The sequence below is a fragment of the Lynx canadensis genome, chromosome D4 (genome assembly GCF_007474595.2).
Source record: "Lynx canadensis isolate LIC74 chromosome D4, mLynCan4.pri.v2, whole genome shotgun sequence".
NCBI classification, from domain to species: domain Eukaryota; kingdom Metazoa; phylum Chordata; class Mammalia; order Carnivora; family Felidae; genus Lynx; species Lynx canadensis.
In genome coordinates, this window is record NC_044315.2 from 29,411,655 (window position 1) to 29,429,981 (window position 18,327).

General features: G+C 45.1%; 1 protein-coding gene across 1 annotated transcript in view; it reads right to left on the bottom strand.

Moving 5' to 3' along the window:
• Window positions 1-18,327, bottom strand: part of PTCH1 (patched 1) — a 63,154-nt gene that overhangs the window by 12,065 nt on the left and 32,762 nt on the right. Inside the window, 16 exon segments of the mRNA XM_030293404.1 lie at window positions 1,683-1,820; window positions 3,581-3,861; window positions 5,274-5,482; window positions 7,503-7,614; window positions 7,617-7,635; window positions 12,240-12,538; window positions 12,541-12,553; window positions 12,969-13,021; window positions 13,024-13,081; window positions 13,083-13,109; window positions 13,111-13,199; window positions 13,202-13,225; window positions 13,228-13,321; window positions 13,323-13,371; window positions 14,046-14,142; window positions 14,145-14,163. Of these exon segments, the coding sequence (XP_030149264.1) occupies window positions 1,683-1,820; window positions 3,581-3,861; window positions 5,274-5,482; window positions 7,503-7,614; window positions 7,617-7,635; window positions 12,240-12,538; window positions 12,541-12,553; window positions 12,969-13,021; window positions 13,024-13,081; window positions 13,083-13,109; window positions 13,111-13,199; window positions 13,202-13,225; window positions 13,228-13,321; window positions 13,323-13,371; window positions 14,046-14,142; window positions 14,145-14,163 (1,581 nt within the window).

An 18,327-nucleotide genomic window follows, 5' to 3' on the forward strand; every position in this document is an offset into this window, starting at 1 on the left:
GTAACAACCTGTTCTAGAATGCTCTTATTTGCATTGCTAGCTACCAAAGTTTTTTTAAAAAGGTGATTTTCATTCACATCAGAATAAAATGACTGGTGGATTCTTAACTCTCAAGGTTTTCTCCTTTTTGAAGAAATGATACTAAGAATTATTTACATTCTAAGCTCTAGGTTAGTGGGCTCTTCTTTTTAAAAAAAATCCCCTCTCAGGGGTGCCTGGGTGGCTCAGTCTGTTAAGCATCGGACTTCAGCTCAGGTCATGATCTCATGGTTTGTGGGTTCAAGCCCTGTGTCAGGCTCTGTGCTAACAGCTCAGAGCCTGGAGCCTGCTTCCGATTCTGTGTCTCCCTCTCTCTCTCTCTGCCCCTTCCCTGTTCATTCTCTATCACTGTCTCTCTCTCTCTCAAAAATAAATAAATAAACATTATATAAAAAAAAATACCCTCTCCCTCCTCTCAGATCAACGGAGGAAAAAAATTTGGGTAGGCTCCAAATTTAGAGACTATTGCTTCTGTATTATCAGCTGTTCCTTATACACTGAGGAAAAACAGGACAACCTCAACAAAACATTTTTTTTGAAACACAAAAGTTTACAGTCTCCAAAGTGCATAAAAATGGCCCTGAAAGACTCCTGTGGAGAAACTAAGAAGGTACAAGACACAGCATATGTGCAGATGTGCACACATATACGCATGTATATGCCACGTGTTGAGCCCAAAGAAAATCAATGCTAGTGACTGAGAAAGCAAGGCCAAAAGGACTTTGACCCAAGCTCAATGCTAGGTTTCCTAGGTAGGGCATTCCAAACATGAGTATTTACTCAGTCAGCAACTATTTATCGAGCACCTATCAATAACCCCAAGGATGAGGGTGTAATAAGTGCAAGTGTGCACAGAACTCACACACTGCTAGGAGGCTTTTGAACCATTTTCTGAGAAATATACACAATTGGTTTGCCTCTTGGATTAAAGACCCTGATGTTTAACTTCCTCCAACAAACCAGTCACGGGACTAGGCACAGAATGAAGAGAGTGGGGAGAAATGCCATTGAGAACAACCCCAGTTCTCTTACTTTCTGCTTTCATGAATTTGGAGGCCGGGAGGTTGAAGGAACTGGATGGGCTTAGCTGGGAGAAGGAGTTCCTCTGCCTTATCGGCCCCAGGGTATCTCCTTGGCTGCTGACCTGCCTCACCCTCAGTCACACCATCCCTGCCAGGCCTATGAGTGTGGTCTCACTTTACCCATGTATATTCGTGTGTGTGCGTGCGCGCGCGCACACACGCACACACGCGCGCACACACACACACACACACACACACACACACACACACTCACAGCATGGAACTTAGGAACCAAGGTGACAACTTATGGACCTGACACTAAGGGCACCAAGTAAGCAGAATCCTTCCTGGCCCACGCTGACCTGGCCCAGTATTCTTTCACCTTCCGTGCCCTTCTCCTTAGTGGGCCTCCCTCCTTCCCAGTGGGGAAGGACACCGCCTAGATTTCAGCCTGTCCCAGCACAGGACTGCCTGTGCTCTGAGCCTCTTCACTAGGACATGTCATTATGTGTGTTCCTTGACACTGGAGAAAATGGAAAGGTTTCCAACTTGGGAGACTACGAGAGCGAGAGGAAACACGCTGCCTCTTCATAAAGTTCTCAGTGAAGAGGTCAACCATACCAGAGCAACGTGAACGGTGAACTCCACTCCGATGCCCACGGAAGCGATCAGGATGACCACAGGCACAGCACTCAGCTTGATTCCAATGAGGCCCATCATTCCAAAGAGCTCGACCGTCATCAAAGCCAGGACCGTCACCTTCAGGAAGATGCACAGCATGAGTGGATGGGCACACACACACACACACTGGAGGTGCTGAAGACAAAGGAGGGAGGGGCCCGCTGCAGGTGGGGCATGGACAAACACCTGGGACCCAGACAGAAGGCAGGTGCTGACTTGCTTTAACTTGAACACCTGCCTTTACTTTCTAATTCACCGTGTCCCTGCTGACAAGGGAGATTTTGGGACAGTTTTGGGACAGCTGCTTTGGGACATCAGCTTGTACAAGGAGTACATAGAGGCAACGCTTAGTATTCTACCATGAATTGTTTTTCCAACACACCTGCTCTAGAAAGCGAAAAAAAATGACAATTATTCCATTTGAGGCATATAAGAATTACACAAACATGGACTCGTCACTAGCTACAAATCTAATACAGTTTAAAACAAGGTATTTCCTTCTGTTTTGATCTTAATCATCAGAAAGTATCCTTCCAAACTTACAACAGAGTTGAAACGTTAGTGTTTTGGGTTTCTGTACCCTGCATCCTAAAGAAAGCAGACAGGACGGGTGAATAAAAGTTCTTTTACGCAAAGGCAGCCTTGCTTTTGTTTGGAGAGCCCATGGGTTAAGAGAGGATGGCTAGGGAAAAAGAGGACCTTCTGGTCAGCTGACATGGGTCAGGTTACAGGCGCCTTCACTTTGAAGAAATGAGGAGAGAGGCGGGTGGACACAGCAGACAGTTAAATCCAAGGAAAAGCTTTTATTTGCCTTCCATCTGCCTTGTAAAAATTTGCGCAGAGATGGAAAGAAAATCTGTGAGGTAGACACTGGAGTTTCTTGAGTCAAAGGGGAGAAAATCCAAATAAAATGGTAAACTTTCCCCGGGCGGAAGACAAGGAGTGAATGATCTTTCCTTGTTGGGGGTGGGGCAGTGGACAGTGGTGGCGGGGGTGGGGAGCAAGTACGATAAAAGTTTCCTTTGCTTTCTTTTAGTAAGCTAATGAAAGATGGACAACATCAATTGCTTAAGTACCATGAAAACCCCTGCAGACTAAACATTTACCTTTTAACATACCTGCTGCACAGACTTATGGTACAGAAACCAGCCCTGGTCTCTGTTTTTATAATTTTGGCATTTTGAAGTCTATACCACAGTTCATGGAATTTAAACACTGCCATGATTTTATTAGACTCTCTATGAAACTTACTTCAAATCTGAGAGTATTACACTTGGAAGAAGGATGCCAAAAAATCGGTCAGCAATACTACTTCATCATTATCCTTCAATGTTTGAAACACATACCACCCACAAAACCATCTCAAAACCCATTTTACCTCTGTACCCCTGGTCCTAATTTCTCTAATTACTCCCCCTCCCCTGTTTTAGAAGAATCTTCTCTATGTTAGGTCTGGGATATAGTCACAAAAAGGCCCTTTAAGTAAAAAAAAAAAAAAAAAAAAAATTAAAAAAAATTAATTACATTTGTATTTAATAAATGCTCAGAGTGTTTGTGTTTAATAAATGCTAGGAGCTGTTATAGAACATGTGTTTAAAAACTCCCCTATCTTTACATGGAAAGTTTAAAGTTGTAGGAGAAGGGACACAAGATGAAGGCCATTAAAGGCTCTACTACCTAACTACGAACCTCGCCACCTCCAGCAGAATAAATATAGTAAGAATGATGCAATCTATACCCTCCTCCAGAGGCCCAGACATAAACACAACTTCCCGGCTGCAGCAAGAGCTAGGCTGAAAGGAATCCGACTTCCCCAAAAACCCTCTGAATGAACTCACAATGATCCCGGCCGTCCAGGGGTTCAGGAGGAAGACGGCGCACACGAGGAACGTGCAGGCCAGCACCACGCTGATGGATAGCAGGAGCCAGTGGCGGAGGCCGATGTACTGCTCCCAGAAGAGGAAGGGATAGCCGTTGGGGTAGCTGGAGAGCCCCAGGCTCGTGTAGTTGTTGCAGATGGTTCTGACCTTTTCGATTGCTTCCACGAAGTCTGAGGTGTCCCGCAAGCCGTTGAGGTAGAAAGGGAACTGAGCATATTCAATGGGCTCCGCTGCTGGGACTGGACAGACAAGACAGGGGGAAGGGGCTGTGGCTGAAGGCTCTGGTCAACAGGCATGCCCCAGGCATGGAAGAGACGTGGCAAACCCTGCTGGCGGCCATCCCCAGATCTGTATCCCGCATTCTCCGCCACGACAACGAACAGACAGGGAACTGTGCAACAGAGTCCCTCACTGCACTTCTCCCCTAACGAGCTACTGAGGGCAGTCTTCGGGCCTTTACAGTTTTAATCTTTGGTTCAAAAAGGTTTTAATAATCAACATTTGATTTTTTTTTTTTTTTTAATTTGCTTGGGGAGAGGAGGAGCCCAGGATCTGTGTATTTATTTAACCTTTGATTTTAATCTTCTAGAAGCAGTCACTTTTGTAAGAATTCAATGGCGGGAGCATTTTTTTTGTTCAACTGACACAAGAGAAAATACGAAGTTCAAACTGTTTTACTCAATCACTTATGAGAACAAAATAACTTGAAAGTCATGCTTTACTGAGAAAAACGCTTAACTTTCTTATCCTTTTAGTGATCTAACACACTTAAACCTTCCATGCTTCTTTTTTAATGCAATGCTAAGTCTTCAGCAGCAGGGGAAGAAATCCTCACACAACAAGCATTTAGTTACTGCCGTTGTGTGTTCCAGACCCTTTGGGGTCATTCAGTTGACTTGCTAAACATGATTTGCCCTATTATAATCTCAACTATAAATTTTCATTAACACAAGCCTTGGCTGCTTGCCACAAGGCTCTGGGGTTTAGATACAGAGAAGCACAACCCGCTTCCTCTCCAGCCATGTCTGCAAAGGGACCGGTCTTCTTTGTCACATCCTCCCTCGGCCTCATATCCAAGGTATAAGCTACTAACGCCTCTAAACATAAATGCAAATTAAATCCGTATGGGACCACCTCTCCAGGTCGCGGCTGAGAGAGGAAAGGAAGAGGATGCTGCTGTGTACAGAGCTATTCTGCTCCAGTTTCAACAGATTTGACAGAATACAGGTGCTTGGTGGCTTATAGGAATGACCCAACTTGCCAAAAATCCCTTCAACGCCAGAGTTGACAAAGTAAAGATAAACATATAATCCCCAGCGATAAAACTCTGCAATAGTAAAATACCACTCAACCTGGAGGCGTCCCCAGCTTTCACATGGAACAGCTGGCATTAAAGAGAGCTGCCTGGTGGACATCCTAGAGTGCAAGCTACAAACGGAGGTTAGGGGCTCTCACTTCCCAACGTGACAGAGCACGGGTTGTATCCCATTACACATCCTCATGTGTCTCCCAGAGTTTTAAACTCAAAGAAATATATTGTTCTGTTTACACTTTTGAACCCTGGGTAGTGTCAGCAGATGAGGGCCATGACAGAGCTTGGGAGAGCAGGGTAAGGCCCTTTGCCGGCGGGCCCCACTGGAGGGCTACTTACTTCTGAGCCTGGTTTCCGGCATGTAGTCAGCTTTGTCGTGCACCCACTCAGGACGGTGAGGCCGGATGTTGGCCTGGGAGGCGGCATAAGCCACGGGGTCATTGCTGACCCAGGCGGTCAGATAGATGTAGAAAGCACTGGGGTTGATGATGCCGTCTGCATCCACCAGGCGCCGTTTGGTCAACTGCGAAACGGGAAGAACAGGGGTCCTTCAGAATGGGGCTGGAGGTAAACATACTCCTCCCTGGAGGGGTGGGGGGAGCAGAACCCTGCCCCAGCATTTGTAATAATGACTAGAATGCCCCTTCTTTGAACATGTAGAAAATCCCATCAGAGCACCTTTGCTTTCTTTCAAAACGCACTTATCAGAGGGTGCAGTAATCGGTGTGTTTATAACACACACACAGTTCTGCAGATGGTCCAGGAATTGACTGAACCAATTAAATCTGAATGCTAAAAGACTGTCTGCAGCCAAGGCAGAGAATGAACAATCTGGAGAAACATATTTATAGGAGGGGAAGGGGAAAAAAAACCTGGCAAGAATCCCCATACACGTCTGTGTGCAGTTAACCTCCGCTGTTAACACTGAAGGAAATGCCACCCAGTAAATGGAGGAGAGCTATAAAAATAAAACAACATCTGTATAAATTTTGCTACACTAGCCTCCTATGACCTGTGTATTCACAAAATGCCCATCGCCAGAGAGTGGAAGGGTTTGTGCATGGCTCCGCTCTTTCTGGGTAACCTGATTTCTGAGGGATGTGGTCACGCTTAGCATGCCCCATCCCGGGCATGGCAATACTAGGTCCTGTGGGCTTTGCTTAGGTGAAAACACTGTGAGAGAGACACACATACACAAACACACAAATATATTGTTCCTGTTTACTTTAGGTGCAGGCCTGATTCCAATGCTTTGGGCCTTCTTAACAAAATGAAAAACACCAGTGACAGCAGTTAATAGAGAAAGAGTGAAGGAAGAAAGAGTAGAGCGAGAAAAACGAAATTCAGGGGTCTGGATTCAATTAATCCCGGGATATGTAACAACTACATGTCTTCAAGCCGTCTCTGGAATTACATAGCACAGCTCGTGGCCTCCGTGCACGCAGCACGCTTTTCTCCCTCCCAGGCAGAGGAAGTGATATCCGGGGGCCTGTCCCAAGCAAGTTTGCTCCTCCCTGTCCCTGGTCCCTAAAGCCTGGCCCAGCCCCTGGGCATCCCCCTGCTATCTCTCCGACAGGCTCCTTTGCCCACATCCTTGTCAAACCTGACAGCCTGCTGCATGCGGCCATAAAGCACCAAGTTCACACTCCATAATAACTCTGAACAATGTACTTTGTAAATCTGTCACCTTTAATGCCAGCAAAAAAGGGGAGACAATAAACAGAGCTGCTGGGAAGATCATTAGCATGACGTTTTCTGCCTGAGGGAAGCAAGTAAGCTGCAAGGAGCAGAGGAATGGGATCCGGGAGAGCCGGTAGTAAATGCTGGACTCTTGTGAAATCTGAAGGGTCCGAACACACTCCCAACACGCCCGAGGAATCAAAAGGGATATGCAGGGATGCAGGCATCACCGAAGGTGCAGATGCAGTTGCAGAATACGATCACCAAATTGAAACAGCTCCTATTAGCTAGCGGGGTGATCAGAGCAGTGGGTGCGCTCAGGGTCCAACAGCCGTCATTTCTGTTTGCCTCACCATAGAGCCACATGCCTAGCCTCCTCCTCTACCTGCTGGGCCAGGGTGACCCCAGGAGTTGAATGCAACCAATCCTCCCCTCTAGTAACCTCTCTGGTCTCCTAACTTACACATCCGCCCCAAATCGTGCTCATTCAAATGACTGCTACCAGCCCTCCAAGTCGGAATATAAAGACCAACATGGTAACAAGTACTATTTTCAAAAGAGAACAGTACAACACAGCTTTTCTAGGATCCGAAAGAGCCTGCACTGCCTTGAGGGTTAGAACAACTGCCCCCGAGGGAGGGTAACACACTTGTCCCCACTTGACAGAGGAGCAGAGCGAGGCACTCTGCCTGCGGTCACACAGTTAGCTGATGGGATGAAGTGAATTAGAGCCAATTCAGTATTCTCTCAGCCCCTGATGCCTCAGGTCTCCAGACAGTGCAGGCTGGGATGGTAGGCTGTCGAACAGTTTTCAGTATAGCAGCTTCCCCAAAGCTCTTGCTCAACGATGCCCTCTGAAACCCCCAGGGTGTCAGGCCATGAGAGTACCTGACTGATGTCGATGGGTTATCACGGCTGCCGGTTTGCACCAGGAGTTTGTAGGCAAGGACTCCATCATCGGATCCATTTTTGTAATTGTTTGGCATGATTTTCCCAGTTCCCAGTCACTGTCAAATGCATCCTGAGTCCTAGAAAAGGCAAACGTGTATAACACATTACACTTCTTAACCAAAACGATCCATGGGATGGGCTGAGGACGCTGAGCAGGACAGGAAGTACTTGACGTCAACCTCAAAGACTCTCTGTTCTACTTGTTTTCCTATATCAAGTTCAAGTGACACTATTAGACTTTCATGAGTGAACTTCAGGTTGCTAACAATCCCTGCTGCAAAGGCGGAAGAGGGGAATAGTCATTTCTGGGAATCAAATATACGTGTTTTACCTTTACATAAAAAAAGAAACCCCTGCTTCTCCCCCATGGCTATTTGGAAAGAAAGCGAGAGAGAGAGCTTGGGAGAGCCGGCTGGCTGGGTGAGGACGACACATGGGCTCATTGGCCACTTCATGCCACGGTCAGGTGCTGAAGCCGTGGGTTCTTCAGTACACTCAGAGAAGGAAAAACGCATTCAAACTCCCAACTTCAAACAGCAACCTCAGCTGCTTCTCGAGCCCAGGGTTGAGGTGAACACGATTCTGTCAATTTGTTCCATCTGTTCGGACTTGTGGAGCTAATACAAGCTGTGGGATCGGCTGCCAGGTTGTGTAAAGATCACAGCCAACACCTATTCACTCTCGACTGTTCCTCTTTGCCACCTTCCTCAGAAGGGGGTGTGGAGGAGGGGGAGGGGAGGGATCTCGGGTGCGCCTGTGTGCGCAGGGAAATGCCTCACGGGGTAAATTTGGATCAGATTGAGAACAGGAAGCCACAGGCCAATACAAGGGGGCTCTGTGAGAACAGATGACAACCCGCAAGCACAGGGAGGGGAAGGAAAGGGCTTTCTGGGGGTGGGGGATGGGCGAGCCACCAGCCCACCACACACAGCTGTGCTTGGCCTCTGTAATCAAAACCATCATTACAGACCTGATGGTTGGCTACAGCTGTAAAGAGATAAGCGTGCTGGAAGAGAAAACAGGGCCCTGGTGACCCGGCCTTAGGGGCTGAGTGATCCTGTGTGCACACACTCTCCCCCCACCACCACCCCCCCTGACACCCCACCTCCTTCCCACTGCCCTGCTTCCCCCAAATCCCCTCCCAAGTAGAACTCCCCAGCCCCAGCAGCTCAGGAAACCACATCTTTGAACAAGCTGCGTATGCACGGGGTTAGACATGGCCAGTAAGAAGGGAGAAGGGTTCCTTTCATTTCACGACATGCCTCGAGTGACTCAAAGACACCACCCCCCAAAATACCGGTTCCCTTAGTGCTCAAAATAATTAAGCTCTTGGGGGATGAAGTAGGGTGAGAGGGCGGCACAGGACCCTGTCTCCCTGTCTCTCTCTTTAAAACCTTCCTGCTGACATTGCTGTGGGCATTGTTTTTACGTGAACAATGTGGGGATGAGGCCCGTGGGCTCGGTGGTGAAAGAAGGCCCAGTGTGGAGGAGCGGTGGGCGGGGGGGACCACCGGAGCAGCCGCGCTCCCAACTCTCACACAGACTGTTTTTCACAGTGAGGCATGCACACAACAAGCCGTATGGAACAGATGTTATTTTATTACCTAAAGCCTTTTTTTGTTTTTGAAAAAAAATAAACAGGAGAGGAAAAACAACCCCTCCCTCTCCCCAGAAAAGAGACCTGGTCTGTTTTCCTCGCCTTAATAGAAACTTCATCACTTCATGGCCTGTGTGGTACTTTAACCCTTTCCCTCTTGATCCTTTAATCCTAGGGAGCCACTCGTGCTCAGTGAGCACTGAGCTGTCTCGCATTTTACACTGACCACTGCTCATGTAATTCTTACAACCACCTCATGAGACAGCCCTGTTAGCATTATGGTTCCACTCAGTTCCTCATCTGAGGCTTGGAAAGCAACTTGATGAAGGCTACCTAGCAGGCCAGGGCTGGAGCTAAGCTTTGGATCCAGGCAGCAGGATCCAGAGTTCCAGGGTTGGCTTGAACCGTGGATGCTCTAAATTGCCCTGAACACAGTAAGGTGCTCAGGAAGTTATTAGCTGAAGGCAGGAATAAGATCAGCAGAGTTCTCGTGGGCACCGATGATGTCTAGTGGCAAACAGGGCGTTCCAAAAATCTGAGTGTAAGTTTAAGATACGTAGGCACTAAGGATCTGGGGACACCCCTACAGTGAACCAAAGTAAGAGAGATTGGATTTGGGGAGGTCAACCCTGTCGGCAACTCAGCTCAACTCATCATCCATGCTGCCGGCCTCCCCATGCCATTCACTCTATTGGGAGTACAAACACCAATGAGAACTAGTCACTGACCTCATAGAAAGTTAAGTCCGTATACTCAGATTATTTTATTTCTGACTAATTACTAAAAAGCTTGAGTAACAATGAGTTGGCCTAAGATGCATGTATAACATATGATTCTATACACAAAACGAGGCACACGGATTTTGCCTCCACTGCCATCTTTAGCAAAACGTAAAAGTTTCAGCTAGAACCTGTCTCATTTAAATTTTATACTAAATTTCATTTTCTAGTGAGAGTTTTGAGCTAATTATCCCAATTGGTCAATTTCTCCTTGATATGGAACCTTAAAAAGAAAACATTAATTTAAATTTTATCTGCATAATTCAGTGTGAATATAAACGAACACCACTTGGACATGAGTACAGTGTGGTTTTTACCTGCAACTTAGCCTTCCTTGCACGTGCATTTAAAGATAACATTGTGGCATTACCATTATGTATTTTGTATGAGTTAACTACTCCTCCCAAACTACTGGAATGTCGATAAAGATTAACAGCACGACATGGTTTTTAGTGATAATTCCACTAAAAACCAACAAGGTTCCCACACTTAACAATCGCACAGTAGTTCTGAACGATTCAAGGAGATCTGATTCCTTGCAGGAAGTGTCCCAAAGACCCAATCAACCACTTGACAGGCCTGAAAAGTATCTAGGGCAACCCAAGTGTCCCATTATCTGGCCATTCTGTGTCCAGTGCTCTCTGCGGGACCTCCTAAGAGTCACAAGCAGAGTTCTAGAGCTGGCTGGGACCCTGACTTGGGAGCATGAACAGGTCTCACTTGGTTTAGGTGGGTGCTGTTCACTTAGCAATCAGAACATGATTCAATGGCACCTTTAAAAAAGTGTGATTATCAAGTCCAACTGCTTTAGGTCTTTAAATGGATGAAGCATAGGGATAATTTACAATACGCTATAAAAAGGTTAGCCCTCAGCGCTGCCTGCAGACAATACCCCTCTGCCCTCTTCCCAAGCTCCGCCTAACATGCCATATTGAGCTTCCAAAGGAATGGCTGAAGACACTGAAATCAATTCTACAACAAGCCTCCTTTGCTCAGATACTGCAGTGCACTCTTTTGTCATCGTGGCAAGCTATTTGCATGTCTTTGGCCAACGGAGGAAAAATGAAAAGCAGGGAATCTCTCAACTGTCTGGTCCTGTTTTTGACCCATTATCTGAAAAACACTACCCTCCCAAACTACTGTCAAAAATAAGACTTGGAACAAATTTGATTAATCTCAGAGCATGTTAAAAAATAGTATTAAGATCATGTGGTCTCTTTGCCTTCCTCAAAAAAAGAGGTCAAATCTGGTATACATGTATGAACAAAACTGTAAGAACAGAAGTCAAGGCCAGAAAAACTGTACTGAAGAATTTTCAATCAAACTCAAGTTTGTTTACCATTCCATGCAAACTCACAGGGAAATTGGCTGCTTAATCTTTACATACAAGTGTATTGACTTAAGACCAAAAAAGGCACTCAAATCTGTGTTTAAACAAGCCTAATTAAGTGGGAAAATTAAGACAGGTCATTTGGATACTTAAGCCAAAAAATGTTGGGGGGCCATAATTATTTGGGTATTTCAGTAAAAGCATTTTTGCTTGAATTGTGTGGATAATTATCTTGATTCCCCACTTCACTTTGCATGTGTCAACACGGAATAAATGAACAGATGTCCTTTGAATCACTGAATACATTCATATTCAGGTCAGCAGTTAGGAGCATATTTAAGCCATTTTTTTCTTCAGCTGACTACCGGTTTCCTAGAAATGTTTCTAAGACAAGGTAAGAAGTAAGAAAGGCATTTTACAGCAGAATTTGACTCATTATTACAGTATGAAGTACTGTGAGATGTGGTTAAGCAACTGATAAGTTTATTTCATACGCCAAATCAACAGACGGTCAAAATATGGAATTTTACATTATATTCACCAATGATGCAAAATCCGCTGGTATAGTAAGCCATAATCTGACAAGAAGTCAGTCTAGGAAATTCCATCACTCTGATTTCACTTGGTCATCCAACTGACCACCATCCAAAAAGAGCACTAGAAGCCCCCAGCTCCCTATTTATAACATACTTTCCCCATTTTCTAATGTGCACCCATAAATTCTTACGGAAGTTCCTGAGTCCCCCGTGTGAACTGTTTGCATCATTTAATAGGTGAAAGCCAGATTTGGGAGGCTGCCCCAGAAACAGTCTATATAAGAATTTTAGCAACACTTAGGAGTCAATGAACACGTCAGTGTTACATTATATCTAACACTTTAATTAAGCGAACAAAGGGAACTTGTGGACGCTGAACACACCAAGGGCCAAAGGGTGAGTTTACAAAGGGCGAACGCCCTCTAGCAGTACCTTACCTTGAAGCCAGTCTCTGAAGTAGTGCAGCCACATTTTGGGAAGCTGTTTATTTTCTTCCAACATGACATACTTCACGCTGCTGAAACTCTTGTGAAGGTCGTAGAGTAAGTGCTGGATATTTGGGTAGTCTGCTTTCTGGGTGACTATATACATGTTGTAGAAAGAAAAGTATTTGAACTGTGCAGCAATAAAGTCATATTCTCTGGTTTCCCGAGGCACAATGTCTGTAAGGTCCAGCCCATCGCGCACTCGGGTGGTCCCATAAAGGCTGACCCCCAGTAAGCCCAGGAAAGGAAGATCACCACGACCTGTAACACAGTAAAAGGCACAAGATCAGAGTCAGAGGATGGGATCGACTCTCCCTCACAAAAGCAAGCTGTTTGGTTTAGACCTCACTTTTATCACCACAATGGCCTGGATGCAGCATGTAGGGGTCATTCTCCCGCAGGGAAAAACAAGTAATCATAGTAAGCACATTTTAAAAATAAGCTCATGAAGAATGAAATGTTTATATGTAAGAAGTTGAACTAAATTCACAGAAGCACTTGCTGCATAGAGATTCACTGCTGTAGAAGATGAGCTCATTAAAATGGCCTCACATGCTAAATGGATGGACTCTTTAGAAGGCCTGAAAGAAGCGACACCCAAAGAAGCAACCTGATGATTCAAAGGAGACTGTTTGGGCCATTTCTTGAAGACAAGAATCTTGTTTTGGTAGATTACCTTGGCTTTTGGTTTCAAGAGAAAAGGAGCATAGTGTTTCTCGGCAAAAGAGAAAGTGTCCACTTGGTGCAGGGGGGCTCAAGGCAGTGAAGGCTGGAGTCCGAGAACTGGGAAAAGCAGATCCCTCGTGGAGCTGGTGCCTCTCGGGGCTCTGGCAACTGAGGGTATCCTGGGTCATGGTGACGGGCTGCACGGAGATCTCAGAGCGTGGTTCAGCAGTGGTATAGTACCATGTGTGTGGGGGTCGTACTCTGTGCAAGCTGTACTGTGGACTGCATGGTGATCTGGGTTTCGTGGGTGAAGCTGTGGCTGCTGTAGGGGGGCGGGGGGCTGTAGCGGGTGTTATCGTGAGTCCTCCGTGTAGGCCTGAGGTTCAACCTGAATCACTCTGCTGACGCAGGGGCTGAGAGGGAAAAATATGTTGCAGTGGTATAACTGAAACAGGGAAACAAAGTGCTTTCATTTTTGCCAATAACTGACAAGATCCATTTTACATAGCTCTGATTTAGGAGGAAAATATCGTACTGCTCAACTTCACACATGTCACCTGATTTAACCATCTGGACATAGACACTAGTAAGTCAAAGGAAGCCAAATGGATGGCTGAACCTGAATTTGGCTGACAAAATCAAGTTACACGCTGATGAACCCCTTCAAAGCATAATTCCTAAAAACTGCCCCAAAACACCCCCCCCAATCCCACAACACCCAAAGGGCTGTATTTTTTCTGGATGGTTGGTTTTCAAACCTTTGTTCTGCCTGAATCCATACAGATATGACACACTCCTGATAATCAGCAAAACTGATCCACAGGAGAAATAATGGCCATGCACATCATAACCCTGGGGCTGTGATTGCGTCTTCTGTTGGCAGGGGCGGGGCAGAGGGGGCGGGGAGAGCCCCAGTCTTTCAATATCCCTAAAAAAGAATCCTCCGTCCATTATCCTCCTCTGCCTCCATCACGCTGGTACAAGCCCTGTTGATTACATTTTCTTCCAAGTCCACAGACTAAAGACCTCTCTAAACCCTACCACTTTGTACCCAACAAATAAAAGTCACAGCAGCCAGAAATTGTACCTTGTAAAACAGCAGAAAATATCCAATCTCCTGTCTTCCCGTCGATACAAATCCATGCTGAGAATTGCAGGAAAAATTAGCAGAACCATAGCAAATTGAATACCACTACTACAGCCGCCTAGAAGCAGGGAAAAAAAAAAAAAAAAAAAAAAAAGCAGAGGTCACCAATATGCCAGAGGACTGCTCTGAAAATAAAGATGTTTTAAACAACATCTTTCTGGGCGACCTGTGTGGCTCAGTCAGTTAAGCATTCGACCTCGGCTGAGGTCATGATCTCACGGTTTGTGAGTTCGAGCCCCACATTGGGCTCTGTGCTGACAGCTCAGAGCCTGGAGCCTGCTTCGGATTCTGTGTCTCCCTTGCTCTCTGCCCCTCCCCCGCTCATGCTCTGTCCTCTCTCTCCCAAAAATAAACAAACATAAAAAAAATTTAAAAAAATTAAACATCATCTTTTTTTTTAAATTTTTTTTTTCAACGTTTATTTATTTTTGGGACAGAGAGAGACAGAGCATGAACAGGGGAGGGGCAGAGAGAGAGGGAGACACAGAATCGGAAACAGGCTCCAGGCTCTGAGCCATCAGCCCAGAGCCTGACGCGGGGCTCGAACTCACGGACCGCGAGATCGTGACCTGGCTGAAGTCGGACGCTTAACCGACTGCGCCACCCAGGCGCCCCAAACATCATCTTTATAAACACTTCAGTAAGGAAATGAAAGAAAGGTGAAATAGATGTTGGAGTTTCTCATCATTTTGCTTCTCTTCCATCATTAAGAGACCATCTGACTAGAACAGGCCCCATCGTTCTGATCCTTTCCATCTCTTAGAATTTCACGAACCCATGATGTACAAACACAGGAATGAAAGGAGTGTCTTGGTAGCAACCTAATCAAACCAAATTTACAAAGGCAGAATACAGAATATACTTGACATGTTTTAATTTAAAACAAACATTCCCCTTTCAGAACATTTCTAAGAGTTTCACGCAACTCTGATTTTATACTTAGAATATTTATATGTAAAGTGGATTGGGTATATCAAAATGTCACCTTTAAAACATGAAATAAAATTTCAAACACATCCCCTGAGGTTTTTAATAGGCACATTCCAAATAGCCTCTGGAGCAGCCTGTGGGGTATGTGAGCACAGTAACATAAAAGGTCAAGGAGAGTAAGGCAGAAAGAAATTCCTGCGTGTGATTATAGTATGCAGAATAAATAAGTACAGATTCAAAAGTCACTCCATAACCTAGAATAAACATGGGGCTAGATTCTGTAGTGCTTTGGCAAATCTCCTGCTGACCTAGTAAAAATTACACAATTGGGCTGTTAATAGGGGAAAGTCAACAGAGGACAGTTGAAAGGGCTCTCCCCTTCAGAAAAGCGTGGAAAGAAGCGGCACAATAAAGAAAAAAAGCAACTGGAATGCTAAGTAACCAAGAATCATCAGAAAATTTTTTGCAAATTAAAAATTCTTAGGAAGCTTTCTGAAGAACTACTTAGTTCTAAAACGTTCTCCAACTGGGTAAATCTCCAGGTGAGAAAAGAAAACCTGACTGATTATAACTGATACCTAACAGAATTAGAAGAGAACTTTGCAAAAAACTTTTCATAGTAATTGTGAATTTATGCTCAAGGTGAGAGAGCAAGTGTAAGTTCTGGAAAGGGACCTTCAATAATTTATTCCCTGTCAAGTCTACAAAACCAAAAAATTATCAAGTCTTCTGCTAAAAATTACATAACTTCTCTCTTCTTAGTCTGCTTTGAGATTCCTCATCAACTCAAAACATATGAAACCTGTGGACTTAACCACTCTAATGTATGGAAGGTCAGACTTGTTTTAATAAGCAAATTACTATTTTGCCTGGAGGATTCATCCAAGAAGCAAATACTTTAAAAAGAAAAGGCAAGGTACTGAGCTGGGTACTAAAGACAAAAAGAGAAATAAGACAAAATCCCGGTGCTCTCCAAGGACCGACACAGCCAGACCCTTAAACAAATTATGATTCAGGCTGATATATACAGTAGTAAAAGCTTGCACAGGGTTTCAGAGCAGCTCAGAGGAGGAAAGAACGTGCAGGTGCGGGTGCGTGTGGGGATGGCGGGCAGAGGGTGGTCAAGGCAGGTACTTGGGAGGTGTAGAAGACAAAAATAGGACTCTGGGGGGCAAGGAGGAAGGATGTACCACGTGGAGGAAACTGACAAGCGGTGTCTGAGGGGGACATGTAAAATTCTGTGGAGGGAAAGAGAAAGGAGTAAAAGGGGGAGTAATGAGAGACCAGGGAATTAACACATGATTCATCCGGTCTTCACAGCAACCAGGTCAGCCATTATTACTGCTGTTGACACTATTACCTAACAGAGAGTCCGAGGTGCAGAGGATGGTCACCTGCCTCAGGTTATGGAGTAAACAGAATTTAAATACAGGCTTGATGTCAAAGCCCTCAGCCTGAGACCTGGGAGTTCTTGTCACCCTGGTCACCTCCTGAGGGATGGATGCAGGCGGGGTTAGGACTCCTGACCAATCTGACCACAGGGATGCTGGGAAGAACGGATTTGATTCTCAAGGAGATTTTTCAGGAAAATTCAGTCCCAGAGGTGGAATCCCTTCAGCTTTTCTTTCTATGATAGGCATGTTCAGAATTCAGGGGTGGAATGCAGATTGAACACTCTGGGCCTCACTCTGGACAGAAGTTCCTGAGGATGAGGAACGCAAGTGGCCCAGGTGCTCTGGGCCGAATGACACCGATGCTTCCACAGTGACTGTGGAACACATCTGGTAACAGCCATATCCACTGGAGGAGTCTGTGGGGGAAATGAAGAACCCCAGAACTCCAAAGTGTAGCATCTTGCCCATGCTTACTGTCAAGTGGCATATTACATACACAGGTAGCACGTATTCTGACAAGAAAACGACACAGTTTCAGTGCCCTGTTCAAGTGCACTAAAATAGTAAAAATAAATAATAAATAAATAAATAAATAAATAAATAACTGCAAGGTCTCTCAGCAAGGGACACGTGTCATCGCTGGAGCAAAGGGGAGTTTAAGAAATTGTAGAAAATCTGAAAAGATGATGGGGATGATTTGCACTGTCAATCAATTCTAATTCCGGTGCTTAAGGGAAATGTCTCCATCCTCCGTGTTCCACCCTGCCCCCTGCAACACACCCATGGTGGCCCTGCTGCGACACGGAGACAACTGGGCCCAGCCTAGGGGGGCCCTCATTGAAACCCTCATACTGTCTGGAACAATAAGACATTCTGTTCTGGAGTTTTCACTGAAGAACAAACACCACTCAGTTACCAGCAAGCCCAGTGCGGGGCACTGGTTACCAAAGCCACTGCTTTCTGGCACAGAGGTGGTATTTGGACAGATGGATGGACATTGACAAGGAAGTCTAAGATGGTTTCTTTGGGGAAAATTTTTCTATTTATTTTTGTAAAGTTAGACAATTGGAAAATTTCCATAGGGAAAAATCCTAAGTTAACATGGACTTATTATTAGACCGAACCACTGTAGAGCTCTCTCTTTTGAGGCTTAATCTGTAGTATCCTGAAAATATAAACACAAATGAATACCCAGAGGCACAACTTAATGTTATTCACTAAAAGAAAGAGAAGAAGCTACCTAATGGTTGATTTTGAATGTCAGTGTATTTAAAAGGAAACCAATGTAAATTTCTGATGGCTACTGCAAAACACATTCTCTCTCTCTTCTTTTTACATTATCTTCTTTTTTCTTTCCTTTTCTTTGCTTTTGTTAGTTTTTTGACAGAGCATGAGCCAGTGCTATGGCGGAGCCAGTCTTTAATAAATGAAGACTCCTGGAAGTCTTCAATTTTCTAAAGTGGTACCCCAGTGGCTCAGAATAGAAATACAAAACTCACAGTACTCCTCTCTTCTTGGTAAGGTGCTTACCTTGGGAGAATTTAGCGCACTGGATTTTCTAAAAGATGTAAGGACAACTCATGTAGCTTTTCAGCACCACACCATAGGATATCATTAAAGGAGAGTATGTCTTGATGAATCATCAGTGTATACTGAGAGAGGAGAGGAGAAAATGAGAGACACACACAAGAAGAAAAGAAGGAGTGTGAGGCAGAGCGGAAATAAAGAACAGTGAGAAAAAGGCAAGCAGAAAAGGAGAGAGGTTGGAGACAGGGTCCCACTGTCCAAGGAGTATAACAATTTTTCAATACTAGAATCTGCTCTATATGTAATAAGAATGGGAGACAAAATGCAGGGGCGCAGATGCCCATGCAAAAAGGCATTCTAGAACTTTGGTT